Genomic DNA, 27,906 nt, shown 5'->3' with positions numbered 1-27,906 from the left:
AGTTGTGCGTGTTCTTTGCACTTACCTACTTTGATCATCACTGCCACAATGCTCGCAAACGCGATACGATGAAGGACTTCATAGTCTAGTTGGAACCGAGCTAGTTTCAGCGTACATACAATTGCTTTAACGGCAATATGAAATTTTTCGACGCTAGAAATACTGACGTACTTTCTTTTAATGCGTAAGCATTCTTTGGTGAATATTCCAGCAAAATATGTCCATGTCGTGACGCCTGCATAATTGGTCAAATTAACACATCTGTAATCGTTCTAATAGCGTAATAGTAGATGATTGGTAGAACTAGACAAAAAAAAAAAAAAAAATGGTGACGTCGCCGCGTGAAGGTCATAACAAAAAAAGGAAGAAAAAAATCCGGTTGTGACGGTATTTTGGCTCAGTTGATAAGATATACCTGCGAAATAAATGCATAATTTGTCAAGTTAACACATGTACTCGTTATAATAGTGTAACAGTAGATTATTGGTAGCGATGGGTAGATGTGCATGCATAAGCACGCAAAAGAGAAGAAGCAGCCGAGCCAAAGAATGCTTAGCATTAGCAGACAATGATCAGAATTTCTGTAGCATTTTTTTGCCTGAGCTGAAACGACAGTACCACACTTTGAGACATGGCGGCCAAGTTTGACGATTCCGAAACGAAAGGCGATTTCACAACCGATTCGATCATGTCACCTATTTCAACACCCCAGAAAACGGGACAGACCAAGCAAGCAAAAACACGTTTCGCTCATAAACGCTACGGGCGTGCCACAGCACAGATATGCAGATCTTTATTGGTATAACAAACGATTCCGAAACTAAACCCATGCGCCCGTCCGTGACAGCGACGGGTTTAGACAACTGTAGCTTTATGAGCAGTTATCGGATTGTACGAAGAACTGCTTAACTCGAGTTCAGAAATGACTTAGGTGAACTACATTGTTCTCAGTTCTTCGCCCTTCTACTCTAGGCGCGCAGGCCTCAGTCGACAGGGAAGAGGGCAGAAAACGCGGTGCGCATCTCAGCCAGCATATCCGATGTCAGCGTGCTGCGTGCCATCTTCTGGAAGGCAAGCCGGCTGCACCGACGTACGAGCATGGCGGCACCCAGGGCAGCCAAAGGTGCTGCTGCCAGCTGACCCGCGGCACCGTCTCCAGCCGGAGCATCTGCGGCGTGACTCCAGTGCATCAGCGTGGCTGCAGCCCCGCTTAGAACATCGCCCTGTCCACCGCACCGCCTCGGACTGCCTTGCTCGCGACAGTACAGGCTCACGCGTCCGTCCGTCACGACGTCTTCCGAACCTTTGGCCAGCACGGTGACGTTGCCCAGACCGCGGGCCAGCTGACGCGCCGCTTCCGCGCGGTCCGGCGCCGCAGCCCTGACGCCCAGCACGGCGTTGCACAGCCGCTCCAGCTCTGCCGCGTTGGGCGTGAGCAACGCTCGCTGGTATCCGCGTACCATGTCCGGATCTTGCGCCACGAAGTGCAGTGCGTCTGCGTCCACGACCAGCGGCAGGGACAGCGACCGCGCCTTGGCCACCACTGTCTTGAGCAAGCCGCGCGTGGCCTCTGCGCGACCCAGTCCTGGCCCGACTAAAAGGGCGTGCATTCGCGGCAGCAGCTCGCAGACCCGCTCCGCGACTGCATCGGGGCCTCCGGTCTCCGGCAGCGCCATGACCATGAGCTCCGGGCTGTACGACTTGATCGCCTGCGCGGCGCTGGGCGGGCACAGCACGTAGGCCAGGTCGGCGCCTGTCCGTAGGGCCGCCATGCCGGAGAAGTACGGCGCTCCCGTGTAGTCGGGTGAGCCGCCCAGGATGGCGATGCGGCCCGCCTGGCCCTTGTGTCGCGCGGAATCGAGCGGCGGAATGATCGCACACACGAGCCGCTGCTCGGCGCTCACGCTTTCTGGAACCGCGGCCATGTCGAACGAGTCGACTGCTGCTAACTGAGCTCGCCTGCTCTCGTACCAATCGCGGATTCACACATGAGCACGGGGCACTGGATGACCGCTGGAGATGATCGGGCAATCTGGCGATGCCACCGCACTAGCAACACGCCGCCTTTAAACCACAGAGTATGCGTTTTACCGATCTGCAGACGAGCTCAGGGAACCGCATGGAACACGACACCCGTGCACGATACTTCCGTCCTAGTTCGATGCACCGCACTAGAGAGGCTAGAAGGTAGCACAGCCGCACATTCGACTTCGAGAATGCGCGCGAGCGCCGACACTAGCCGACACACATTGCGCACACTTGCATGACACGTCCGCCGTGCAGAATGGCGCTCTGTTCGCTTTATCGAACTGCATATACAGTACTGCAGATGATCTCAACTTTTTCACCGATATATGTTCCTTTAGTTTGCATTTTTCACTCGTTCAGAGTATTGGTTAGAGCGAAAGTAGATATTTCGAGTCACACACGTTTCGTTTTGCTATATCTTCGCGTCGTCCACGCCCACTTTCCGCGGCAGTTTTGTGCATTTATGTGAATGCAGTTGACATACCGAATTTGGCTATCTACATTTTGTGCAAAATTCTGTGCGCATACTGCATACTCAAATAATTTTTGGGGGACATCATCGCAAGACGGGTCCTGCAAAGCCAAGACCTATCTCCGATACTATGCAGAGCACTTTTTACAAGGCATCGGCTGGCAACAAATAAATCGTGTCACGTGACGAGCTTATGGCGGCTTTGGGCGCTCGTTGCTCCGTTGTTGGCATCAACGTCTTTTGAAAGTGTCGTTGGTGTCGTGCCGAGTTCCGAAGATACGGTGCAGCGGCGGGCCCGCTGCTTGACTGCTCAACCAGTTGCATGAGCGTATTGTCTCGTCAGTCGTTGCGCTCGGCGGTCAGCATGATCGGAGACTGTCAGCCAGGTTGAGTTGCAGGTGAGCCATCATCCAGGGGGACCGACGTGAACTGTTGTTGTTGCAACCACGCACACATGCTGGTTCATGGAAGCAATGTACGTGTTGTGAAGGGTAATTTTCGAGTTGATGGGAACGGCAAGGAGTCAGAAGGATTGAAAGCCACGCTTTGCGAGTACAGTGTCCTTTCCGTGCAGTTGTATAAGGCGGAAGCACGGCTCAGTAACTAGGTCTCCTTCAAACGGCGACCCGTAGTCATTGTTGCGCGTTTGAAATCTTGAAGGCTTTGCGATGAGATCGCAACTCTGCCAGGAAAAAGCAGAGGAATAATCGCTGTAACTTAATGGCGCTTACGCCGATGTAAATGCCTGATCAGACGCGCTGTTGACAGACAGGCAGCGGACTTTGAGACAGTCGGAGTGTCGATAACTGACGCGCGGTGTGCTTAAACAGCAACACGTGCACATGTTGTGCTGTTGCCTGTAGGCTTGTTTGCCCAGATAAGAACATTGGTGTGGTTGTACTCACGAGCTGTCGTCTAACGTCATCTCATATGAGGAGGTTTTGCAGAGTGTCCTAATAAATACATGATGCTGTGTATTGCTGCAATATCAAACGGGATAGTGTACCTGTATATGTCCAAGGAGTAGACACAGCTGACTTAAACTAATCAGTCTACGCGAGGATATCCGGGTTTAGTCAGCGCATGCGTCATGCAAGTACCGCGATATTTGAAAGGTCGCTGCTGTGTGATCGCAGATAAGATGTGTGCCTTGAGTCGCACATGGTGAACTATTCTCGCTCGAATAAGCCTCGTATGTTCTCAGTTTCCGATGCTGACGTGCAAGTTGCATTTTGGCTAACCGGATCGCTACAGGTGCGTGTCTGGCAATAATGCATTCGTATGAGGACTTCTAGGGATTCGTAAATTATTGCGGAAATGTCACGACAATGCCATTTGAAATACTTTTTGTTGCTTTAAGATATAACATCTCGCATGCTAGAAATAGTTCTTTGTGGTTTACGCAACACATATTTAGCAATCATTATCAGATCCCGTTGTTGCAGTTGTTGAGAGAGTGATTGTCTGTATGAACCTGTTGGGGTTCAGAACTTACTTTGTTAAACCTGTTCCATGGTACCACGTCAGCATCTGTTCATTGGTATGCAGTAAATACAAAGTGCTGTAGGGCTATTTGCTGTTCTATATGGCCAGTTATAAAAGCTGCACACAAAATGTGATCCTCATTTTTTTATTTATCATTCATTTTGTTTGTGCTGGTATTACGCTTTCTGGCCATATTCCAAGTAGCTTGACAGCTCATGAAATTTGTCGTGATCTTAACATCTTGCTTCAAATTGTTCACAAATTCATCACTCTATTTAACGGCTCATAATTACATGTTATGTTGGTATGACTATAGTGTATCTTTGAAGACCCGCCCTGGTGTCGTAGTAGCTTTGGTGCTTTGCAGCCCGAGGGTGCGGGATCAAATACAGGTTGTGGCGGCCACATTTAGTTGGGGGCAAAATGCAAAAACACCTGTGTATCATGCATTGAGCGCACGTTATGGAACCCCAGGTGGTCAAAGTTAATCCAAAGCCCCCAACTATGGCGTGCCTCATAATCGTATCGTGTTTTTGGCATGTAAAACGCCACAATTACATTAAAAAAAAATCTTTGAAGCCATGTTGTATCCTTATACGTTATTCTGTTACTGACCTAAGTTCCTGCATTGGTCTTTTGTGACATGATGGAATTTGACAGCATCTGCTCGGGTCTGGTTGGTTATTCAAGAATTCAATGCAGTCTTTCAATGCCAATAAACAATCAGAGACTCAACCAAACAGCTTTCAAAATTATTTCTTGCATTGAAATGGCCCAAACATGAGAAAACACTTTGAAATCCATCATGCCACGCTAATGTACCTGCAGTGAGCTTCCAACAGGAAATTCAAGAAGGAGGAGCTTGGCACCTTTGTTTTATTCATAAATAATCAGCCTTTTCCTTGCAAATGAATGAAAATATTATGCAGACCCCGCACACTGTGGGAATCGATGTAAGCGAAGATTTATGTGCCGTTTGTGTTCATTGACGATATTTGGTGGTGATGTTGACGGCCTATGACAGTCGTGATGTGATGTTCATTGTTACCTAGCATGCACTACTTGTCTTTGTATATTTAGTGCACAGAAAACACACTGAGGCGTTGTTGTGTGCCATTGTTCGTAGCCTGCAAGAAGGTTAACACTGTCATTCTTTCACATGGGCGCATCGCATCGTGGCTGAAGTGTTGTCTTGAAGTTGCAGTGCTTTAGTGCGGCTTTGCGTCTGCACGCCTTGCGTCAGTTGTCCACATTTACAAACTCACACGGTGTTTATTTTTCAGATATACCAGAAATGTGCCGTATCATACCTTGAATTAAAATCTTTACAGTTTGTCCGCAACTGTTGCCATGTCTAGTAGTAGCGTTTCTTTTATTGAAGAGACCCCAAACGAAGCATGCTTTCTGACTGCACCTTTCCCTTTTCCTGCGATCATCCCATGTATGCAAGCTGCCACCAGTGAAGAGTGGCAATTATTCACCTGTTCTGTCAGGGTGTTGACTTCCATTCAACACCCTGTTGACATCAGGGTGTTGAATGGCTTTACACATTCTGTCTCCTTTTTCCACCAAACTATCACCCATCTGGGCTATTGCTCGTCAGTACAAAAGTAAGCGCTGCAGCTTCTGCAATGCTTTTGTGGGGGGCTAACGAGTAATTACAGCTGTCCAGAGGGCATTGTGTCAATGGCCAGGGAGTTCTTGCTGGAAAGGGCTCACAGATGCCTTTCCTGTGTCCTTACCATGTACATTATCCATATTTTCAACCACCCCCCAATGTGCGGCGTGCAAGACAGTAGCAGCAGTGGAAAAGTCAAGGGAAGAGGCAACGAAAGCTGCACTTTAAAATGATTTTGAAAAGAATACCATTCAATACGACAGAAAGATGGCCAAGTTGCTATGGCTTCACGATGGGACAAATCAGGATTTTCCATGCCGGACGACGCATCATACTACTACTCGTCACAGAATGATCCATGACGTGCGTGGGTGGAAAATGCCGAGCTGTTTCTCCTATCCAGATTCTGGCTGTTGTATACTGCTTAGTCTAGGATGCTTTGTAAGCCTGGAAACAAGCACTGCACTTTTGCCAACAGGACTGCTTTAAAGAAACAAATACATTGCGTCGCTCAATTAGGACAGAATAGCCGTTGTGGCTGTGCTTCTTTTCGACCTCCATGTTGACGCTGCTAACATTCACGGAGAGTGCGGAATAGTGGGCAGTAATACTTTTTTGGCTCTGTTGTATGCTTGCCTTGTCTGTTGTGGGGATACTCTTGGCATCCAGAAGGGCTGTGCAATTACTATCTGCGGTGCAGTCATCCGCAGAGCTGTCTGTCATGTAAATACACCACTAATGTTTCTTTAGAACCATTTGGGACTTTTTTTTCACAAAGACTGCCTTCTTACTCAGTCGCGCCTCTGTCCAAGTTGCCGCAGGCATGTCCACGTGGGCGCGCCGTGTCCACCGGGGTGCCACCAGCCTGAGCCAGGCGGTGACCTCGTGCGGTGGTGGCCAGACCCCGTCCTCGCGTTTGGAGCGGGTCAAATTTGGAGTGCCCCTGGAGCAACTCTGCAAGGACAGCAGTGACTTGCCTGCACCGCTGCTCGTGCTTATGCTGCGGCTCAACAAGGTGCGAGACGCTCACGCTGCAGCTATTTTATTGATCCTTTAAGGACAACACATATACAAGTACCCGAAAAAATTATCTTCCATCCAAGTGTGCCAAATGTAACGAGAACAAGCTTATCAACTGAAAAAAAAAAAAAAGGTAATTTGCAGCCACTTTTTTAGCAATAGAGGGCCACACCAGGCAAAACACTGGAACTGGGGTTCACCCGAATTCACCCATGGCTTCGTTTGTACGGACAGTTCTTGTCAAATGTAAAACACAAGTGTACATTGCATTTGCTTTACATTACCTGTGTGATACCACTGCTGCCAGGGATATTGCATTGGTCTGTCTCCTCCGCCAGCGCTTAAAAATAAAAAAGAGATTCGTGCGGCAAACTTCTTTGTCGTCCTGCTTTCCTGCTCTTATCCAACAAATCATGCTTGCTGTTGGCCAAACTTGAACAGAAACTCTGCACTCAACACCGAAAATAGGCAAGAAAAAAAACTTTTTCTGGCGTGTTGCCTGTAGGCAACATTGTAGCCAACAACAGTAGGTTGAAAGATGTTTTCTCTTGACACTGTGCCACCTGTGCTTTTCTGTTTCGGTAGTTTTGTTATCATGCAGTGCTGTGCTGGCTCATGAAACTCCCACAAACTGCAAGTAGCAGTGAGCGAGGCCTATCGTGACAAGTGTCGAAGGTCCCGTTTATGATTGGGCATGCGCTTTCCCTTCCTCTTTTACATTGTCAGCTCTGTCATAACTTGGTTTGTGGCTTTGCTTTTGATTTTTGCGCAAGAAACTGTTGCACCAGCTGTCGAACGCTGTTTTACTCACCGACAGCAGTAAAGGGCATTGATGGCGTTTGCAATATTATGACTCCCCACCAGGGGGTGGGCAGTATGAGATGATATTTTTGTTTCTGTTCTGGTTCTCTTTTATTTCAAAGTGAGAGAAGAAAAATAGAAGTAAACAGAAGCTAAAACATAGCAGTATAAGGGAAGTGTTATTGCACGGTGTGGCGAAACCGTATGTGCTATCGACATCAAATGAAACACGCGCAGCTGTGTGTGTAGGCACAGCTGTCAAAATAAAATGAATATAATTTGTGTGTTGCTACATGCAGGAGGCTCCCCGCAAGAAAGATGTCTTCCGGGCACCAGGACATCAGGGTAACGCGCGCAAGCTGGCGCACTCCCTGCACCAGGGTCGCCTGGTGAACCTGGACAACTTCTCAGTACACACCATGGCGTCGGTTCTCAAGCGCTTTCTGCGTAAACTGCCTGGTGGGTTCGCTACCTTTGCAGCTTTTTGTTGTGCACCCTCTGGGGGAGACACAATATATAGAGGAATATGATGTTAATGGCTCTCATGTTGCAATTATTGTAGAAGTGTGCTTGTGCCTCGTTATCTTCTGTTGGACCAGGGGTGCGACAGCTTTATCAATTGTGCTATTTTGATCCAATTGCGTATTTATGTGCCACACTGTGCCAAAATGCTGTGACTAGCCTAAAACGATCTCAGTTGCACTGCCAGTAATATGAACCGATGTGTTAATTTTATCATTTGCGACAAGTAATGATGACTGTCAAATCTGTAGCATGAGGCAAGTTCAGCTTGGAGCCTGCATCTGGCTGCCACTGCACTGCGTGCGAGACGGCTCGACTGCATCACGTGCCTCGCAGTCTGGATGCCGCAAATAGCGGCATATCTTCTTTTTTGTGCTGTGGGGTTTCAAACCTTGCAATAGTTGTCCATTGCATTTCCAACTCCATGTCCCTCATCTTCCTGCCTGGATGGGATGGCAGCGGGTCATAAAACACTGTCACTCAGTTGTCAACCTGCCTACAGGTGGATCGGCATGTTGGCACACGGAGCAGGCGCGGACACGATGCCCTATATGCATGGGGCTTGTAGTGCTTGAACCATGCGGTGGTCGTTCGGCGTGTGCGATCAGAGGCTGCACACCGTTAGTGGTGTGTGAGTGACCACAAATCGTGACTTCCCCGTAGGCAGGATGACAGCCAAGTGACAGTTTTTTATGTCCCGCTGCTATCCCGTCCTGGCAGGGTTGGTGATGGAGTTTTTAAAATGCGACGACATCGCACAACTATTGCGAGCGCTCGAAACTCCACAGTGCGAATTGATGTGATGAGAAATAAAGTGTTCTCAAAATGGTGCATTTTGTGATCGCCAGCAGTTGTTTTTGAGCTATGTTTGCAACAGCGTCGGTTTTGAAGCTTGTAAGGCGTAGGGCACCTTTGGTGTTTGCTCGGCACTGAGCCGACAGCGGTGGGCAGCAGTGGTCTGCTTGCATGGTTGACACAAAAGCTCTCCACTGGTGGGGCATTGCACGGTACACCGTTACGAGAAACTTGCCGCTAGTGTATTCGGTCCTTAAAAGCATTTTTGCAAATTCCGCAAGCGGCTGGAACTAATAGCATGCAGTGCACTGTCGTATGCATGCATCGCCGTAGCAAAGTACGTTGTATTTACAACATGTAGACAAAATTTGCCCCAAAATTTGGCTGTTGTAGCCAATAGTCCGTTATAACCGGGCTTGTTAAAAATGGAATTGGTTGCATTGATAATATAAGCAGGACCAAACTAAGTGAGAAGAATAGTCTGTTATATCCGAAAGAATGTTGTATGTGGATCTGTTGTAATGTTGTGGTGCCTCTTTACGCCACGGCAACGCTGATGTAGAGCGCTTCAGTGAAAATTAGCACCTTTGGGCTAGTCATGCTCTAGACTAGTCAGATGCTACTCATGTGTAAGAGCACTTGGGAGCACAAATGAATAATTTGTTTGCAGTTTTTATACTAACCTTTTTATTCCATGCTTTATGTTTCTTTGCTTGGTTCTATAAATGTTCTAAACATTTGGATAAACCTGCATCGCAGGTTGGTACGAATTCACCGCACCTTGCAGGTTTCTGCAGAATTCATTGGTCACTTTCGCAGGACCTTGTCCACTGAAGCTAAAGCATGATTGCACTGGAGTTTAATGCTTTGTAGCTCTGTCACACTGCTGGGGTTAATTATAACTATTTGCTGTAAATGTCCACAACTCTTTGTTTTCTGTTCCAAAGTAAGCTGTCTTCTCTGTTGAACTGCTCCAAATTTGGAATTTGGTGCTCCAAAAATTGCTCCGAATCCTATTTCAGCTGTTGCACCCCTGGTTTGACCCTTCTCTTGTGGATTGTGTTCTTTCTATATTGCCTTCATACATTTAATGTTTGTATCTCCCATTATAAGTTCAACCTGCTTGTTTGCATTTATGTGACAAATATTCGGGGCATTTACAGAGAGCAGATTACAATGATGAATTCACTGTGGTTGCTATGGCAGTTGGTGTTAATTTGTTAGTCTATGTTCACTGTAATTGTGGCCTCTTATTCTGCATTGATTTATATTCTTGACTGTAAGCAGTCAACTATTGGTTTTTGGATGCATTCGCAGAACTGCCATGTACCTCATAGACCCAATGTATAAGGATTTCTGAAATTTCGGATGCTGAAACCCTTTGCCGTCCTATTTCTCAGACTTTCTGCTGTGACTACTGGTCTGAAACAGCGTTAATTGAAGCCACTACTACTGCCATTTTGATTATCTCTTAGCTTTGAATCAGCGCTCTCTCCCTCCGATTCCCTGGCAGCCGTAGCCGTTATGTGCTGCCATTAGGCTTAGCTGCTTCGATGTTTGCTGTCAAGGTTCCCGCCGTTTGATGCCATGCTTTTAATTCAAAGGATTTGCCGCCGTTGGCAACAATGCCGAACTCCGTGGTCTTGATCCTCATCAATAGTCTTATAGCGTGGAAAGTGTGATAAGGATCTAAAGCATTCCATAATGCCAGTTTCCGAAAGTCAGCTTCGCCGCAATACAGTGGTGGTAGGCGGTCAAGCATGTGCAATGTAGAAGCATACCAAGAGTGGAAAGGGGCCACTGTCACGGGACATCAACTGTGTTCCTTAACTATACACGTGCGCACCCGCCATCTCTTGTTACAGTACAAGCACCAAGACACCTAATAATTGTACTGGCAGGCCTTTAGAGCTATTTCAGACATGGCTGTCGTGATTTGAGTCTTTGAGGGCAGTTTAAGGCATTCGTACATTTTCGCAGTCCCTAGGGAGTCCGAAAAGTCAGACGTTGACTGTATAGAGAAGTGGGTTTTTCAAGAGAAGAGATACTTAGCAAGTGAAGTCTCAAGTCATGTCGGCATAGCACTCACTTATTGCGTGCCAATTGGGAGTTACTTATTCGGCACACTGTGTACCGTGGCTTACAAGAGGAAAAATGCAGAAAGTGGGGGGTGTTGTTTCTGAGCCAGAGCTTGTGTGGTGTTCCTCGGCAGGCGGCGTGTTCGGTGCTGAGCTGGAGGCCCAGCTGTTGGTGGCGCTGGACCAGCCAGGTGGCCTCGAGGAGCGGCGTGAGCGGGTGCAGCACCTGCTTGCCCAGCTACCGCTGCCTGCGCAGCGGCTGCTGGTGCTGCTGTTTGGCACGTTCCGCCTGGTCGCCTCGGACCTGAGCCGCACCGGCATGACAGCCGAGGCACTGGGTGTTAGCGTGGCACCTTCCTTCTTCCGCACCTGCACGGGCAAGGTGGCGCGCATGGAAGATGTGGCTCGATTCCGTGCCGCCAGCCGAGCCACACGCTTCCTCATTGACAATTTTGGAGTGAGCAACTTGTTTGGCCGGCACAACTACGAGTATTATGCGCGGCTGACTGGCCGTGTGCTCCGTGTTGAGGAGGACTGGATCTTTGCCTTCCGGTACCCACCGGACTCACTGGTGCCGCGCAAGACGTCGCTCGAAGCTGAGCGCTCCTGGCTGCAGGCTGAGGCGCAGCGCTGGGGTCTGCACCAGTCGGCACCTGCGCTCGCGGAGTTGCACGTTGACGATGCGGCTGCATCGTCGTCGTGCCCCTTAGAGCGCCAGCAGGCACAGAGGCTGCGCACCCGCTCCGAGTGGTTCCTAGGTGGCAAGGAGAACGATGGTCCGCCAGTGGTGTCTGAGCAGGACTGTACGGAACTGGATGTGCGCACATTTCATGTCACGCTCACCTACCAGCCACGGATCTGACAAGGGCCTTCACCCCGCCACCTGGACGAAGCGGGACCCTCTGGCTGTGATGACATCATCGCTTCTTCCGTTGGTGGCACTGCGAGTGGCTCTGGCAGTTGCTGCCCTGCAGGCGCGAGTAATACTTCTTCCTAGTGCGTCGCATGCGTGACTGCCAGTGCTGCTTGCCTGTCTACTGCTTCTGTGGATGATCTTTGTTGGACTGAGTGTTTGAGGTTGTCAGGATTTTTTATGAGTGGACTTGTTCTTACTTAAACTTGCAAAAGTGCACTACAGATGGGATAGAAGCGATAGGGACATGTACAACAATCTTTATTTCCGTCCCGTCTATAGCGCACTTTCACGAGTTTAGATGTGAATTCATAACTCACCCGAACTGACACATTGTTGGGCTTGTCTTATTTGACGCCATCTTTGTTCACATGTGTTGTAAGGTCCTTTCATCGGTGCTGGCTCCAGAGGTTGCAAGGTTTGTTCTGTGAGCAGCTTTAGCATTTGCTGTCCTGCAGGTTGGAGTACTTGATCCTCCCAATTCTTTTCTTGCATCTCAGCCAATACGGTTTGTCCCCCCAGCTGAATGTATCATGGAGGATCAGAAACTCAGAATGTGACCTCACATGGCCAGCCTTTGTAAACAAACTCCCCTGGGCATTGGGCCCCCTTGACATTTTGGTCTCATCGGCATATTGCTAGTTATATTACGAAAGCTTCAACTGTTGGCTTCAACATTGTTATGTAATTAAATGGAAAATGAGACATCCATCCCATTTTCCATTTAATTACTTCTCTCCACCTAGCGGGTTTCCGCTGAACTATTACGTCAAACATTGTTATCTGAAGGTGTATCCTGTTTTTTCTTTCCCATGATTGGGATGGATTCAGGTGGACCAAGAGGGGGTAATGGGAGCTGGCAATCAACAGTCTTAATACTAGTGGTTTAAGATGAAAACAGTGTGAAGAAGTGATACCATGAAAGGGAGATGTACAATCTTTGCACTGTTTTCACCCTAACCTGAATACCTACCGACCAGCCCACATAAACACAACTTTACAAGCGAGCTTGCCTTTGTTAGGACATGTTGACTCCGTTAAGGGTGTCCTTTCTCACCTACTTTCAGTTCCTTGTGTGAAATATGTATTCCAAAGATACAACTCTGGTCTTTTTAGTATTACTTTGTTTCTTTGCATTGTGTTCCTTGTAGTGCCCGTGTCACAGTTTGTTCTCAGGCGAAATGCAGGAGGTTATCGGCACGTTTCTCCCCCCTTTCTTATTATCATTGCGCCTGCCAAAGTTGGCAACTGTGTCACAGCCAGAAGCCGTACACCTCGTCTCAGCTGGGTGGTGGTGGTTGTGGTGTAAAAGAACTGCGTTTGTGGCAGACTTGACTGTTGCAACCTTGGTTGTGAAAAGTGTTGTACATTAATTTATTTCCCCAATGTTGTTCATTTTCCACCGTCTATGTTCATTTATTGTGGAGAATCCTAGTAAGTTCACTTAGCAGGTATGTTTTACAAATCCCCATGTCTTTTGCATTTGTCGGCATTTAGTTTGCATGCACGATGAAACATGCACAGCCATTTTTTGAATATCTTGAGGATGCAGTGTTTTCTTTTGCATCCTTAATAAAGTTTATACACAAAGAAGTTATGCTTTGGTTTGTGTTGCCAATTTGTGGATATCTGTCAGGTTAATGTTGACATGCTTGCATGTCACCTGTGGTTTGCCTGTGTTATGGTAGTTAGGGGTGCAGATGCATCAAACCAAGCCAGTTTGGTCGAATGCAGTCTCAGAATGACAGATTATCTGCCACTTCTGCCCAAAATTCTATGGTGGCCCAATTACTGTGGTGTTTTGTTGCAGGTTAATTTTCATGCATTCAATTCCTGACTGTCGGGAGTGCATTCTGATGAATGCAGAGTACAAAGCATTCTTATAATTTTATTTTGCCTCACATTTGGAAATTAGTGGTCAATGTACATATGAAGTCCTGCACTCTAGAGTGCCTCTTAAATTTAAATGAACTTTTGGTTGTTGAAATCAATCAGTCAACGAATTGCTTCTGCCCAAAACAGGGCTTTATAAACTAGAGAGTACAAAAGGCCGAAAACAAGCATCAACCTTAACAATTGCCGTGGTGGAAAGAAAGGGGGCCGCAATACAATTTTTGAGAACTTATGGAGTGACATCTGTTTATTTTCTTTTTTCCACTAACAGCTGTACACGCGTAGTATAGCATCGGCAACAACCAGAAACCGTCGTCGCTTTCATCATATCATCCTAAATATACCAGTAAAAATGACCACAGAAGGCCTGCCTGCATGTGCTCACACTGTACGTTACACAGCACAATTGCTAAATGGTCAATCCTGGTTTTATGTGTGTGCGCTGTCGTTATGCCATAGGCACTGTGCTGACATTGTCGTCCACCATGTTCTTGTCACACCGTCTATCGTAATCGTTCCATACACTCGTCATGCTGACAAACTCTTCAAGCCTGCTGACAACAATGCCACCATTGTTGTCAGGCCAGCAGTCGAAGTCTGAAGGTGCGCTTTGGGCTTTTTTTGAAGGTGCCAATATCTTTCCATAGAGAGTCAGTCGCTTGTGCCATTGGGCATGCCGCTCTAGGAAAAATGCTCTGCGTAAAACTGCAACTGAAAAGACTTGCTACAGAAAATTCAGGTTTCTGTTGTTCACGGTGCCTCTGATGTACATTCTGCCTCAATGTGAAAGGGAATACTTCAGCTATGTCCAAACAGCGACTTCTGTAAACATGCAAATTAAAACTTCACGCACTGCTATTTTCTGTGTAGTTCTCTGGATGATAAGTCGCCTCATGCAAGCTTTATTTTTGGCTCAGGGACATGGAAATTACCAGCTTTATAGGCAAGCCTGGTATTCCCTTTCATATTGGTGTGCAGTGTACATGCTGTTTTTCGGCAATTCATGATTAAGGTGCATGTTGATGAACTTAAGATGCACAAGCTATGTGCCTTAGGGAGAGCTGTAGTGTTTGCTGCGGTCTTGTTGCACTGCTACTAACCGCAAAAGCCAGTGTGCCCCTAACTCGGCTAAAAAAATTTCCTAGATTTCCATAGATTATTGCAAAATGCGTTTGTTCAGTTTGTCAATATAATTTTTCTAGTACTAAATTTTCATTCGTGTTATGCAAATAGTGCAAATTTTCTAGTTTAAATCTATCTCTAGGCTCGCTTTAATGTATTTAAATAATGAAGTCACTGGACGAAAGCTGACATGATGTTGCAGTTGTGCTAACAAGGCAGCCTCTTGCATGAAGTCATATTTAACAAAAGAAGACATCAGTATGTACATGCTTTGTTGTTCAAGGATGTTTTGCACCTAGCCCAATGTGCCAAGATTACAAGGAACCTTATTTGAATTTTGAGGAAGATGGGCATCGGACGTCCCTTACAGAATGTGTCAAAACAGTGCGCCACTTAAAGAAAACTGCAAAAGGTGTGTAATTTTTGTTGAATACTGTGTACTGACGTAGCAGCACCACACTCGGGCACTTGGACATCAATTGCAGCAAATCATGAAGAGACGTGGCTGATTGTTAACTTTCCACCAAAGCAAAACTCGCCCAAACACATGACTACTGGGACTCTGCCCAATGTTGCTCTGCGTATGGGTGGTTCTTGGTAAATTTTAGTACAGTACATGTCCATAGTCTGCTGTTTAGTGCCATGACCGCATTGTCGTGCTCGGTACTAGCTACGTGTGTCTGCTTATGCCCTGATTTGACCATGCTGCGTTGTTTGGTTTTGCAGCATGTTCTTTTTAGTCAGTTTCATATAAATATTTCATTCAGCATGAACAAGCATGAACAGCTCAGCTTGAGGTATGAACGGTAATATTACAGTGGCCCACCTTGTCGTTAACTGGGCGAGATGCATTCACTATGCTGCTGTAAAATCAAAATTCATGGTTCGCATGAAGGTAATTTGACGTGACTAAAATTATAACACTGCCACGTCAGTAGTTTCACCATTTCAATGCCTTCGGGCAAAATCTTCCTGGATTTGCACAATTTCAAAATTTCTCTAAACGTGCACAATGTCTCTACATCTAGCGAAATTTCCCATAGCAGGTCTAAGACTAACAAGTGCTCAGCCAGTGACAGCTGTTGCCTATGAGATTTCAGTGTAGACCTTAGCGTTTTTAACGCAATAGCGTTAAGGGCTCCGTGTCGCAGAAAATCCGGCGTCGGCGCCGGCGTGGATGTTGGCGTCCGTGGCGGAGAAAATCATCCCCAACCACCCCGACCGCGCAGGCCCTCCGCGTGGTGCAAGGTGTTAGTGAACAAAATTTGCATTTCTCACAGTGAAATCCGTCAGAAAAATGGCAAAGTACGACTTAACCACAACCTACAGACATGGTGGCGTCGGACTGTTTTGGAATGTGTGAGAAAACAATTCTATTACGAGGAAACTCGAACACAAACCCCTTTTGCCAGCATTTCTACAATGCCAACGACAGCGCGCTCGGGTAGGCTACTTGCGAAAATCTTATCCAGATGGCGCTCGCATCCTCGGCAGGTTAGGGAGCCTACATGCAGGCGCTGTTTTAGGGTGGTGACACCACCAATATTTTGACCGCTATTTACCGCCAAATTTGGTGGGTAGCAATTCTGGACCCCAGTATTTCTGCCTTTTTTGTCACGCTCTGATGTACTCATGTTGGCACGCGATCTATTAAATTTCTTCTATTTAGTTTTCCGCCAGTGCGCACAAGAAACCTACATACATCTTTAATATACTAGTAGCCTTTTCCTTTTATTTGAACACATCAAACTTGCTTTTCTATTGCATGTCGTGCGGCACATATAAAGCAACAAGTTATACGGCACTATGGCGTGCTCGTGGTAGTATTATCTCACCCCAAGAATGTGAACTGCATTAAGCATTGTCGTTGCCTTCCAGTTGTACATAATATAAAAAGAATGTTTTTCGAAGTGTGCTGTAATAAAGACTGTCCTTACTGGTCTGTTTAACTAAAACGTAGACGTGCCGTGTACGGCGCTCAGACGCGCCATTTGTCTCTGATTGCTGAGGCCAAGGCTTATTAAAAGAAGTTAATTTCACGTCACCAAGGGTTGCGGGGAATGTGGTCTGTCAGCTGGTCTTTCGCCATTTTGTGCCCCAGATTTAACCCGCCAATTTAGCTGGCGGTGGCAAGTGCCCTTACAAAGGTTGTCACCACCCTAAAACAGCGCTTGCATGTAGGCTCCCTACGGCAGGTCAAATTGGGACTTGGCCTGCCTAATGCGTTTTGGACACGCGCGCGCGTCGGGCGAATAGCAAACAATAAAACCATAAAAAAGGTCCTAGGGCCTGCACATTTTAATATAAGACGACTTATATTGCCCCAGGAAAAACGTGTTCCCAGCAATGCATTTCTGTTTAAAAGTGAAGCCGACATTAAGGGGATCGGTGTAAGCTTGGTCTTTGTAAGCTGGCTTTCCCACGTTCTGTTTTGCAGTGAAGCCTATTCAAAGAAAAATGCGATGCGAACGGGGCCCGATAACACTATGGCGTTCCACTCTTAAAGGCGAAGCTTAAGCGTCCTCCAATTTTCTTACTGTCTTTCTTGTTTGCGTAGCAATGTACATCACAGAAGAGGCTTCACGAACCAGAGCAAAGTTGCAAACGCTATAACTTTGAATCGTAAGTGAAAACAAATCGCCCACGGCGATTGCCGTGGCTATATAACTGCACTTCTATTTTATTTTCCTGTAGAGGAGGACGACGCCTGCTAAATTAGGGGCTGGAATCGGGTGATGATGGAATGCAGCATTATCTGCAGTCATGTGAAGGTCTGGGGAAAGTAAACGAAAATGACAAAGTGCTTTGGCAATAAGGGAACAATAAGCTATCCTTGGTCACGCTGTCCCCAGGTGCAAACAAGTAGTCTGCTAAATAAAATTTTAATAACGCGCAGTCCGCAAGCAGAATTTAAAAGGTTACAACCCACATTGCGAGGCACCCGAAGCTGCTAAAGAATGCTGTAGTTCAGAATGCGTTTGGATACTGTCGTTTTTTGTAGATGTTATATGGACTGTGTGGAGATGGGTTTGCACAAGGCTTACCCTACGAGCGACGGTCAGGAAAGGGCACGACGCTCCTCCACTCCGCAACGCACAAAGGCGCTACGGCAGGGTTCGTCGACTCTCCGACACGGCGCAGAGAAGGCTCCAGAGTCAGATTGCCAACAAACACGGGTTTATTCACCCAAGGTACAGCTCAGTGCTACAGTCACGGCGCTTACGGGCCAAGGCTCGCCGCAAGACCGATCGAGTACGCGCGCCCGCTGCGCTAGGGCTAACCGGGTAGATCCCGAAGCGAGCGCCGTAGCCACTCAGCCATACAGCCACGCTTCGAAGGGTTGCATTCATGCGAACCATAGGATTGCGTTCGAGCGCCCTCGGCGAAAGAAACCACCTAGAAACGCGGTACGCGCGAGCGGCGCAGCGTGGCGCCAGCGGTCAAACGCTGTACCTACTAGCAATTGTAAATACGCTTCCCGGGGATCGAGCTAAGCGCCACGCGCGAGCTGGGGGACGAGGCGCGGGAAGGCACCTCGATCCCCACAACTGAAAACCCGAGCTCAGAACTGAAGATTGTTCAAGGAATGCATGGATCGATACGCGTGGTAAGTTATGTGAAGCAGGGTATCTGTGATTATGATACCAATAAATTAGAACTTGTACGGATAAAAAAAGTCGCAGTTTCGCCTGAAAGGTGAACCATCGATTGCGATAGCAAATGCGTGGACAGCTATACGAAGTGAAAATTTGAAGCTAAACATTTCGACAGAATTACCTGTCTGGTTGGGAAAATTGATTAAGACTTAGAGATTGACTCCAACCAAATAAGGAAATTTACTAGCCCGACGTTTCGGAACCAATTCAGCTCCTTCAGGGGGTATTCTTCGGAGGTGGCGGTGTGCCGCTTTTAAAATTTTTAAATTTTAAAAGCGGCACACCGCCACCTCTCAAAAATTACTATGGAGTAGTTTCAGCAGCAGCCCACCCTTGCCTTTTTTTTTATTATTGAGTTCCTACTTGTGTGGAGGTGATTAACTGGAATGGCGCTCTGCCTACGGGATCGCGGAAAGGATGCGAGACACCGATGAAGTAGTAGCTACTCGTATACCGTACTTTTATTTTGAAAAACAACTCGATAGAAAAGGTTTCCCTTCATAATGCTTTCTTTTGTGGGTACATGGGTTAAGTCCGTGAATGTGACCGGCGCTGAAAGGTAAAGAAACTGTGAATAATTACATGCAAGGGCAAAATGAATAGTAGCCATTCTCCATTCAAGCACGAGCTCTGCGTGAACATTAGAATATCCTGGGGTCTTTGATATCCAGCTAGATTATGCCCGAAAACAGGCCCAGTTGTCAGTGGCGGAAGCTCTGCAATTTCGCATACGCGCTAGAGGGCGTCTGAGTGGCAGCATCACGAAGTCAATTTTCGAAAAGCACTGCGTAGTAAAAAAGTTTCCCGTTGATTTTTCTTCTATCAAATGAAACTGAGCAGCCGAAATGCGCCAGCTTGGTTGTTCCCACATTGTGAAAAATCTCTAATGAAAAAAAAAAAGAAAAGAAAGAGTAGGGTAATTTTAGTAACATGCCTTTTTCTGTTCTCTACTTCTTGCTACTCACGCCGCCTGGCAGAAGGAACCCAGTAATTCAAATAACTCTATACATCTCACGAAAATTAAGTTTTCCCTCATCCTCTCTGCTTCTTACTTTTCGTGTAGTTTCACAAACATTTTCTATTGATGGTCTTTTCCGTCATTAAAAGAAGATGTGTTACAACACAGTTTACTCTCTCACGAGACTAACTTTTACTGCCCTCAGTGACTACAGCTTTCGTGATGTATGAAAAAGCCATATATACTGGGATGCGGCTTAACAGATCCGTACAGATGAGTACGCTACATATAGAACATACGAGGATGGACAAGACACCTGGCACTGCGCGACACACACGAGGTGATCATTTTACATATAAGGTGATCATTTTAAAGCTTTATGGAATTTTTAAAAATAGCCTGTTGGAGATAACAAAATTCTAGTAATTCTAGTCCTTGATCTGGATTATTCAGAGAGGTGGACATTATTTGCACAAAAAATCGAAACGCATATTGAACTAATTAACAAAAATCTACGAATTATGTTTTGAATGAGTTACTTTACGGCACATATTGCAATTTACGAATTGTAGCCGGTGAGTTTGCAAGGTGTAGCCACTTGTATTGGAGTTCCATAATGACGCCAGTTTGGATATATGTGCCATCAAACTTGTCGTAAAAATACACCCATGCGGAAAAAGAAAGAAATAATATATGCTACAGCAACCTGCGTATAGGTGTTGCCTCGGATGCTCCAGCTACTTGATCCTCTTCGTTGGTTGCGTCGTTGTGTTGTTCCAGCACATCGCATCGCGTTGTCTGCAGTATGAGATGATGATTGTCTGAGCAAATGAAACGCCGCCAAACAAGATGGACAGAAGTTGCTACAGAAAAGAAAGCCTATAGCTGCATCATGATTATAAGGAAGCGCTTTAAGTTCCTGTAGAAATAGAAGCGCATGTACTTTAATTAACTGTATTTCTGATGTAGTGCACGTGGTCGCCCTGTTTAGTTTAAGTCCACATGTAGCAAAACACGTACAAAGACAAGGTATCACGTCAGAACCACGACGCGGCCCTCCCGCTATATACTCTCATATAGTTATTTGGAGGCGTGTAAGCGATGTAGGCACATACGCTTCAACTCACGCTTAATGAAAACGTTTACACATGATGCATGCTAGAGTGCAAATAATACATTATGCGCATTCGACGCAGCGCACACGAACCGATAATTAATATTTCGATTAGTTTATCTCCGTCATCTATGTCCTATAACTCACTCACATGTATTCATGTAATGGTGAATACTAACTTGGCTGTTCAAAGATGGAACAAAGCTCAGCTTGAGGTAAGAATTTCAATAACTATCGTGCTGGGACTGCACATTTGGTTATGAGGGACGCAGCAGATGGAGGGCTCTGGATAAACTTGCACCACCTGGGGTTCTTTAACGTGCACGGTACACGATCGCTTTTGCATTGTACCCCCATTGCCTGCCTCCGCGGCAGACAATCGAACAAGCGACCTTGTGCTCAGCTAGCTGCGCAACTTTATAGCCACAAGGCTATCGCGGTGGGTGGGCAGACGTCTTCCATCAAGACGTTCCTTCAGTAATTAGCCCGAAGCGGCAGTACCGCTCAAGTTTGCGTAAGAACAATAGAAGTTGCTTAGCACAGACAGTTACGATCTGCAGCTCGACGGTCATTCGCTCAGACACTAGGACAACAGGGACACCCTTCAGCATAGTAGAATACACTACTGTAGGATCATTAGGGTGCCTTCTCGTTACTCCTAGGAAGGAGCAATAATGGCGCTCACGTTGGAGCACTGCCAAGATTATAGTGGTTTCTGAGTGTCGCACTGAATGCCTTAAGTGACTCTTAAGCTAAAAGTTCATACCAGCGATACCGGCATCGTAGGATGCCTTTACAATATGTCAACGTGTACTGATTTGCCTTGCACAAAACCAAGCTGATGCCTTTATGCTACGCTGTCTGCATATGTTTCTGGATGCTGCAGGTACGGTAACACAAAATAATCACAAAAATAGATAGAGAGAGAATGTGCGGCCTGAGGTATAGCTATAGGTGTTAAACGTTTTTGGATTTTATTTTCCCAAAATTCAACGTATGTCTTTCTGTTTTTTATTTTACTTTCGTTTTTTCTTGTAAATATTTTTTCTAAATTAGCTTTTACCGGCTTTTTTTTCGCTGTATAAGTTGTTCGTGTCGAGCTTAGCGCTTTCTCCCCCAGTATTTATCTGTTTAACTAATCTCTTTTACGCACGCACGTGCTGTATGGGTGCACATATTGCTCTTGAACACTGTACTTGCATCCCAATATACACAGAATAATGAAGCTTTGCAGAAGCAGTCTAAAGCAAGGGCACAAAGCCACACGGCGGTCTTACTATATATTGTTGCGTGTGATATTAGTATGCAGGAACTAAGATAATGACTTTGAAATAAATAAATAAATAAATAAATAAATAAATAAATAAATAAATCAATAAATAAATCAATCAATCAATCAATCAATCAATCAATCAATCAATCAATCAATCAATCAATCAATCAATCAAGCAATCAAGTTTATTTTCATTCTGTCAAGATACAGAAAGAAGGACCGTGACAAAAAGCTGTTTTTCAAAGCAGCTTGACTAGGGGCACAAATAAAATGAGAGATCATCTGCAACATTGTGCGGCTATCATAGCACCAACGATAAATGCAGAAAGAAATGTCGAGGTGGGTGCGAGCCCCCGCGTTACAGCACCTGTGAACTTGCCCAATTCGCCCACCGCAGGGGCCCCAGCGCGAAGACTCGCAAGAGCCATCGCCGTCCCTCCCCGCTTCTCGTTTTCGGCGCAGCGTCAGGCCGCGAATACGAAAGGAGTAAATACGATATATTATGGAGAGAAAGAGGCTTTTTTTTCTTCAACCTTCAAGTTAGGGAAGATGGCTCAGCGCCTTGAAGAAGGGGTGACAGGCAGCCTTGATCTCGCCAGTCTGCTAGCATTGGAGCGCTTATGTAAGCTCGCACCTTCAAAGCACTCGACGTCTTAGCTCTCTGATATTTGGCCTTACTGACCTTTTCGATTAAAGCAGAATTTCCCACAAAAAAAGGGCGGATATTTCCCGTTTTCTTTTTCGGTTTGAACCGAAAACGCTGCACCCTAGTTACAGCTTATTCTAACCCGCTACTGTGCACATGGGTAAGGGCGATGGGAAAGGAAAGGAGTGATGACGATGAATAGAAGAAAGTGCGTCTACATAATTCCACCACGTTGCGGCAACTAAAGCCGTGTGTTCAGCCCAGTATCTCGCAAAAGGCTAAACCTCCTTTTGGGACCCCTGTTGCGCCGTTCGCGCCAGGTCAAGGATTAAAAACAAAGTATAGACATGCAGCTGATCGTATATAGCGAGTCGGAAACGAATGGTGAATGCATATCTACGGGTTTTCTTGTGTTATAAATTTAGTTGCAGGTAGTGCTCTATATGTCGTAATTTTTACCGCTGTCCGTGTTTTGATTGCGTTGTACGATGCCTTAAAATGTCGCTTACCAACTAGTTTGGATACAGATCCTAGTACCCTATAAGAATGCTAACGCATTAAAACATCCCATCAGAGGTATCCAGATGTCAGAGCTTTCCAGAATTATTGATTCGTAGGAAGGTGATGGGTATACTTATGATTATACTCAGGTTCTTTGAGATGCCGTCGCACGGTAAACACGTTCTACATAAGTAGTCTTCGGTATTGTGCCTGGAAGTATACTTACACGAAACCATACACCAATTGCTCCGGCACACATGCAGATAATTGTTTGCCATTTTGTGCGCCCGGTGACGAGCTTAACACATAACCGTCGCTATCTGGACAGTGCTCCGCTCCATCACTTCCAGGCACTTCGTTGCCAGGCGAGGGTCCGTCACCATCTCTGACGGCCCCTAACCTGCGAATAACACAATTCAATTTCAAACGCACATTATTGTGGGGCATCAGCGCACGTTTAATGACAGAGACATCATCATCGTCATGGTCGCCGTCATCATCATCCTATTTTATGTCCATTGCAGGACGAAGCGATCTCCAATTGCCCCTGACTTGCGCCAGCTGACACCATCTTATACCTGCGAATTTCCTAATTTCATCGCACTGCCTAATTTTTTGCCGTCCTCGACTGCACTTCCCTTCTCTTTGGAAACGATTCCGTGGCTCTACTTGACAATATGTTATCTTCCCTACGCATTACATGGCCCGCCCAGCTCCATTTCTTCCTGTTGTCAACTAGAATATCGGCTACCCCCTGTCTGCTCTCTAATCCCATACTTGCCAACTCTCCCAAATTTTTAGTTACGTTCATGAATTTGGGCTCGTTCTGCGATTTTAAGAACGTTGAGTCAAATTTTGCGAAAGATTCTGTTCACGAAAGAGTTACGCTTGTAGGACTTCAAATATATTTGCAGAGATCTTCCTGATAAGGAGATTCATAAGGATAAGGAGACTCATGATAAGGAGATGATGATAAAAGGACACCAGAGAGATCGCTCCTATGAGCAGTTCATTCAGACAAGTTCAAACTTGTACAGCAGGCAAAGTCGGCTATAGATTGAGAGTCGCTGCAAAAGACACTGTTATCTCAAAAAACAATGCACTGCTTGTCAGTGTCTGTTCTTCAAAGTTTGTTGCGGCTCGTATGCTGCGTCTAAAGGTATGTCGCCATTAATAAAAAGTGCATGTAGCCCATAAAAGGTTTGGGCTCAGGGGAAAAAAGTGAAATTCTTCCTCCCTGTTCACACGGGGTCGTGTCTGCGGGATTCTTGCGTATTTCAAAGTTCACAGGTTTGGCAGGTATGCTAATCCACACAGCTGTCTTCCCGTATCTTAGAAAGAGCATTACATGAAATCACCTATTTATGACACATCCAGGCCCGTGCAGGGGCAAAAGAGCAACGAACAGCCACACTTACAGTTTTGCCAAATTTCGCACAGCCGCTTGGATTCTGGAGCGATCACCCGGCTTATCTAGGACCACTGTGGCGAGATCGTCAGTGCAGAAACCGCCTAGTTTTGTAGCCTCTGAGGGAGAAAAAATAACAGTAAACGTGTTGAGTATAGATGCAGCAGGAACAATCAAGCATCCTGCTGTGAAACATTTAATTCTTAGACGTTTATCTGTCATGTAGAATCATGGTCCTAATGTAGTCAGAGTGCTGCAGGAGGAGGTCTTTACTGATCACGGAACGAAAGAAGAGTGAACAAACCGTAAAATATTTCGTTGTATCCCTCGGTGCCACTTTCTGGATACCTAAAAAAGAAAGAGAATGAAAAAGTTGTGGCTGTTCGATGAATCATTTTCGGAATAAATTTGATAACTTGCGGTTTTTTAACGTGTACCTAAACCCTCGTACACAAGTGTTCTTGCATGTCGCCGCTGTCGAAATGCGGCCACCGTGGCCGGGACTATAGAAGTCGCGACCTCATGCAACAGAGCTCCACAGTCACTGAGCTACCGCGGCGGGTATCATTGTCATATTTCACTGAATAATGAAGTGGTGGTGATGCGTGTTTTTTCGGGTGCCAGACACGCTTATTTTGATCGCGAGTCAATCGTCGTCTATGTGGTCTACGAAAAAAAATTGATCCCATCCCTGCGAAAGTTGACGTATAGCGAAGCTGTACGTTGCTATAAACCACCACTAGAACTGCTGAGGGGGGCATGTAATGTTTTATGGCTTTATAGGAATAGTAGTAATGATATTTTAGAGTGATGGCAGGAATGGGAGTAATGGTAATTTTGACACCACTTCGCTGCCCATATCGGTGCTGCAACAACATTGAAATCGGTTGCTAGGCTGCTTGCGCAACAGTAATCTTTACCGGGAAACGTATGCGGGGAGCGCTACGTACATCGCATTGTTATCAGGAGCCCCTTATCATTAATTATGCGGTTCGGAGGCTTGTTTGGAGCTTGTTCTTTATTGAAACGTATGCTGTTCTGTATGTTGTATGTGGGATTCCAAAGAATGCATGCACTGTTCGCTTCACTTTACTGAGCGCTTGTAGCCTTTGCCTTACGAGGGGCTATGAGCCATTGCATTTTTGCTTGCTTACGGGGGTATGAGCGATTGATGAGTCTCTGCTTGTAGCCTCTTCCTTACGGGGATATGAACCATTAATGCCCTGCCATGCACTGCCGCCGGGATCGGCCCACCATTGTTGTCTGTCGACTCTACGCCACGAAGAAATAGGGGAATTTACGGTCTGGGCGCAGGCATTAGATGAGCCAGACTCCGTTGCGGCAACGGCTACGTTAGCTGCGCGGGATCACCTTCTAACTTTTCACGACATCTGTAGCCACTACCGCCTGGGACGTTTAACCTTTCTGCAGCTGATAAACAAATCCCCGCGCAAGCGCGAGGTGCTGTGGCGACAGCTGCAGACTCGCACCTTTCCCTGTCCTTAACCTCATCCATACCCTCTCTCCACTCCTCCTCTAGCTGTAAATTTTGCTCGAAAACCAAGGCCAGTCTTAATCACGTCATGTATAGGGGTGCCCTAAGCACCCCCTCCACCTCCCACCGTAAATTAATAGGTAGCGAGGAGCAGTGGGAGGAGGCCTTGCGCAGCTCCATGTCGGCCCGATATCCAGGAGGCCATTCTTGGGTAGGCTGAGAGGGTTGTGAGGGACTACCGTGCGTAGACACCTACCTCCCTCTATCCATCTGCCCCTTTTCTTCAAAAGGAAAAATAAACTTTTCACCACCACCACCGGGATCCTACAGACGGCTTCGCTGTAAAAAACACACCAAGAAAGAAAATAGCCGTGCTTACTGAACATATAACCTCTCCGATGAATGTACTTCAAGAGAAACCATTTTGACAAATATACAGCTTGACGTAGCGCTATAGCGCTTGACGTAGCGCTCTGGAGTCGTGCGCAGAGTATAGAAATAGCCAGACCGCTTTTTATTGCGATAGCAATTATATTGTTACGCGAACGAAGGATTGAGTACTGGAGACTATTTACAAAATATATTTACACAGGATAGCTGCAGCGCTGGCCAGTTCAGCCGACAGCTCGAGAGCAAAGCGCAATTCGTCTTCTTCGTCTGAGCGCCCGCGCGCATCGTCCATAAGAAACACGCAATATGCATGTATCATTATCCCGGGCGGCAGAAGCACCGTCCCGGTGCATCTAAATGTCAGTGGGTACAGGAGGGTAATATGGTTTTAGGCGTGCGACATGCACAACGTCAGTGGAAGTCGGGGCAGATGGGGCACTGGTACTGACTGGGGCGATTTCATACGTAACTGGAGTCACGGCACGTAGCACTCGATATGGGCCTGTGTACCGAGACAGGAGTTTTTCAGACAGGCCAACGTGACGAGTCGGTGACCACAGGAGTACCAGAGATCCAGGCGAAAAGTGAACGTCTCTGTGATGTCGATCGTACAAACGCCGCTGGTTCGCTTGGGAGGTCAGGAGGCGAGCGCGGGCAATTTCGCGAGCTTGGGCAGCCCTGGTGATGGCGTCAAGTGCATATTCGCTGGTCTCTGCTGCGGCGGTTGGAAGGGATGTGTCCAGTGGCAATGTGGGTTCTCGGCCAAACAACAGAAAGAACGGGGAATAGCCGGCAGTGTCGTGGCGCGAAGAGTTATATGCAAATGTGACATACGGTAGGACGAGGTCCCAATCAGTATGGTCAGACGAGACATACTTTGCAAGCATGTCTGTCAGGGTTCGATTGAGACGCTCCGTGAGACCATTGGTCTGTGGATGGTAAGACGTAGTCAGCTTGTGCCTGGTTGAGCAGGACTGCAGTATGTCGGCGATGACTTTTGAAAGGAATGTCCGACCACGGTCAGTGAGCAGTTGGTGTGGAGCTCCATGCTGCAGAATCACGTCGCGTAAAAGAAAATCGGCGACATCTGTGGCACAGCTTGTTGGAAGCGCTCTGGTGATGGCGTAGCGCGTGGCGTAATCTGTCGCCACAGCGACCCACTTGTTGCCAGACGTTGATAGAGGGAAAGGGCCAAGTAAGTCCAAGCCAACGCGAAAGAACGGCTCCAAAGGAATGTCGAGCGGTTGAAGGCACCCGGCAGGGAGCGTCGATGGTGTTTTCCGCCGCTGGCATTTATCACACGCCGCAACGTATTTCCGTACGGAGCGGGCGAGGCCTGGCCAAAAGAAGCGTCGGCGAATCCGGTCGTAGGTGCGGGAGACGCCGAGGTGACCTGCCGTTGGAAAGTCATGAAGTTCTTGGAGAACAGCTGACCGGAGGTGCCGAGGAATGACGAGGAGTAGGGCAGGACCGTCGGGGCGGACGTTGTGGCGGTATAATACACCATCCCGGAGAACAAACAAATGAAGGGACAATCAGAAGGCGAAGATTCCAAACGATCAATGATGGCGCGCAAGGTGGCATCACGGCGTTGCTCGTCGGCGACTTGTGGCAGCCGAGAAACCGAGAAAACGCAAGCGTCGGCATCGGTGTCAGGGTCGGCGGGTGGTTCGCCCACTGGATAGCGTGATAAGCAGTCTGCGTCCTGATGTAGGCGG

General features: G+C 46.9%; 2 protein-coding genes across 2 annotated transcripts; one reads left to right on the top strand and one right to left on the bottom strand.

Moving 5' to 3' along the window:
* Window positions 1–744: 744 nt before the first annotated feature.
* Window positions 745–2,215, bottom strand: LOC119464337 (ATP-dependent (S)-NAD(P)H-hydrate dehydratase). Its single transcript, XM_037725259.2, has one exon. The coding sequence runs from the start codon at window positions 1,923–1,925 to the stop codon at window positions 984–986; it is 942 nt and encodes a 313-aa protein (XP_037581187.1). The 5' UTR covers window positions 1,926–2,215; the 3' UTR covers window positions 745–983.
* Window positions 2,216–2,660: 445 nt separating this feature from the next.
* Window positions 2,661–13,325, top strand: LOC119464335 (rho GTPase-activating protein 20). Its single transcript, XM_049656317.1, has 4 exons — window positions 2,661–2,898; window positions 6,416–6,618; window positions 7,724–7,883; window positions 10,954–13,325. The coding sequence occupies exons 2-4, from the start codon at window positions 6,427–6,429 to the stop codon at window positions 11,679–11,681; spliced, it is 1,080 nt and encodes a 359-aa protein (XP_049512274.1). The 5' UTR covers window positions 2,661–2,898; window positions 6,416–6,426; the 3' UTR covers window positions 11,682–13,325.
* The last annotated feature ends 14,581 nt before the right edge of the window (window positions 13,326–27,906 follow it).

Source organism: Dermacentor silvarum, chromosome 9, assembly GCF_013339745.2.
Source record: "Dermacentor silvarum isolate Dsil-2018 chromosome 9, BIME_Dsil_1.4, whole genome shotgun sequence".
In the NCBI taxonomy this organism is placed as follows: domain Eukaryota; kingdom Metazoa; phylum Arthropoda; class Arachnida; order Ixodida; family Ixodidae; genus Dermacentor; species Dermacentor silvarum.
Note: the sequence above shows the minus strand (reverse complement) of the source record. Positions and strands in the feature narration are given on the sequence as shown.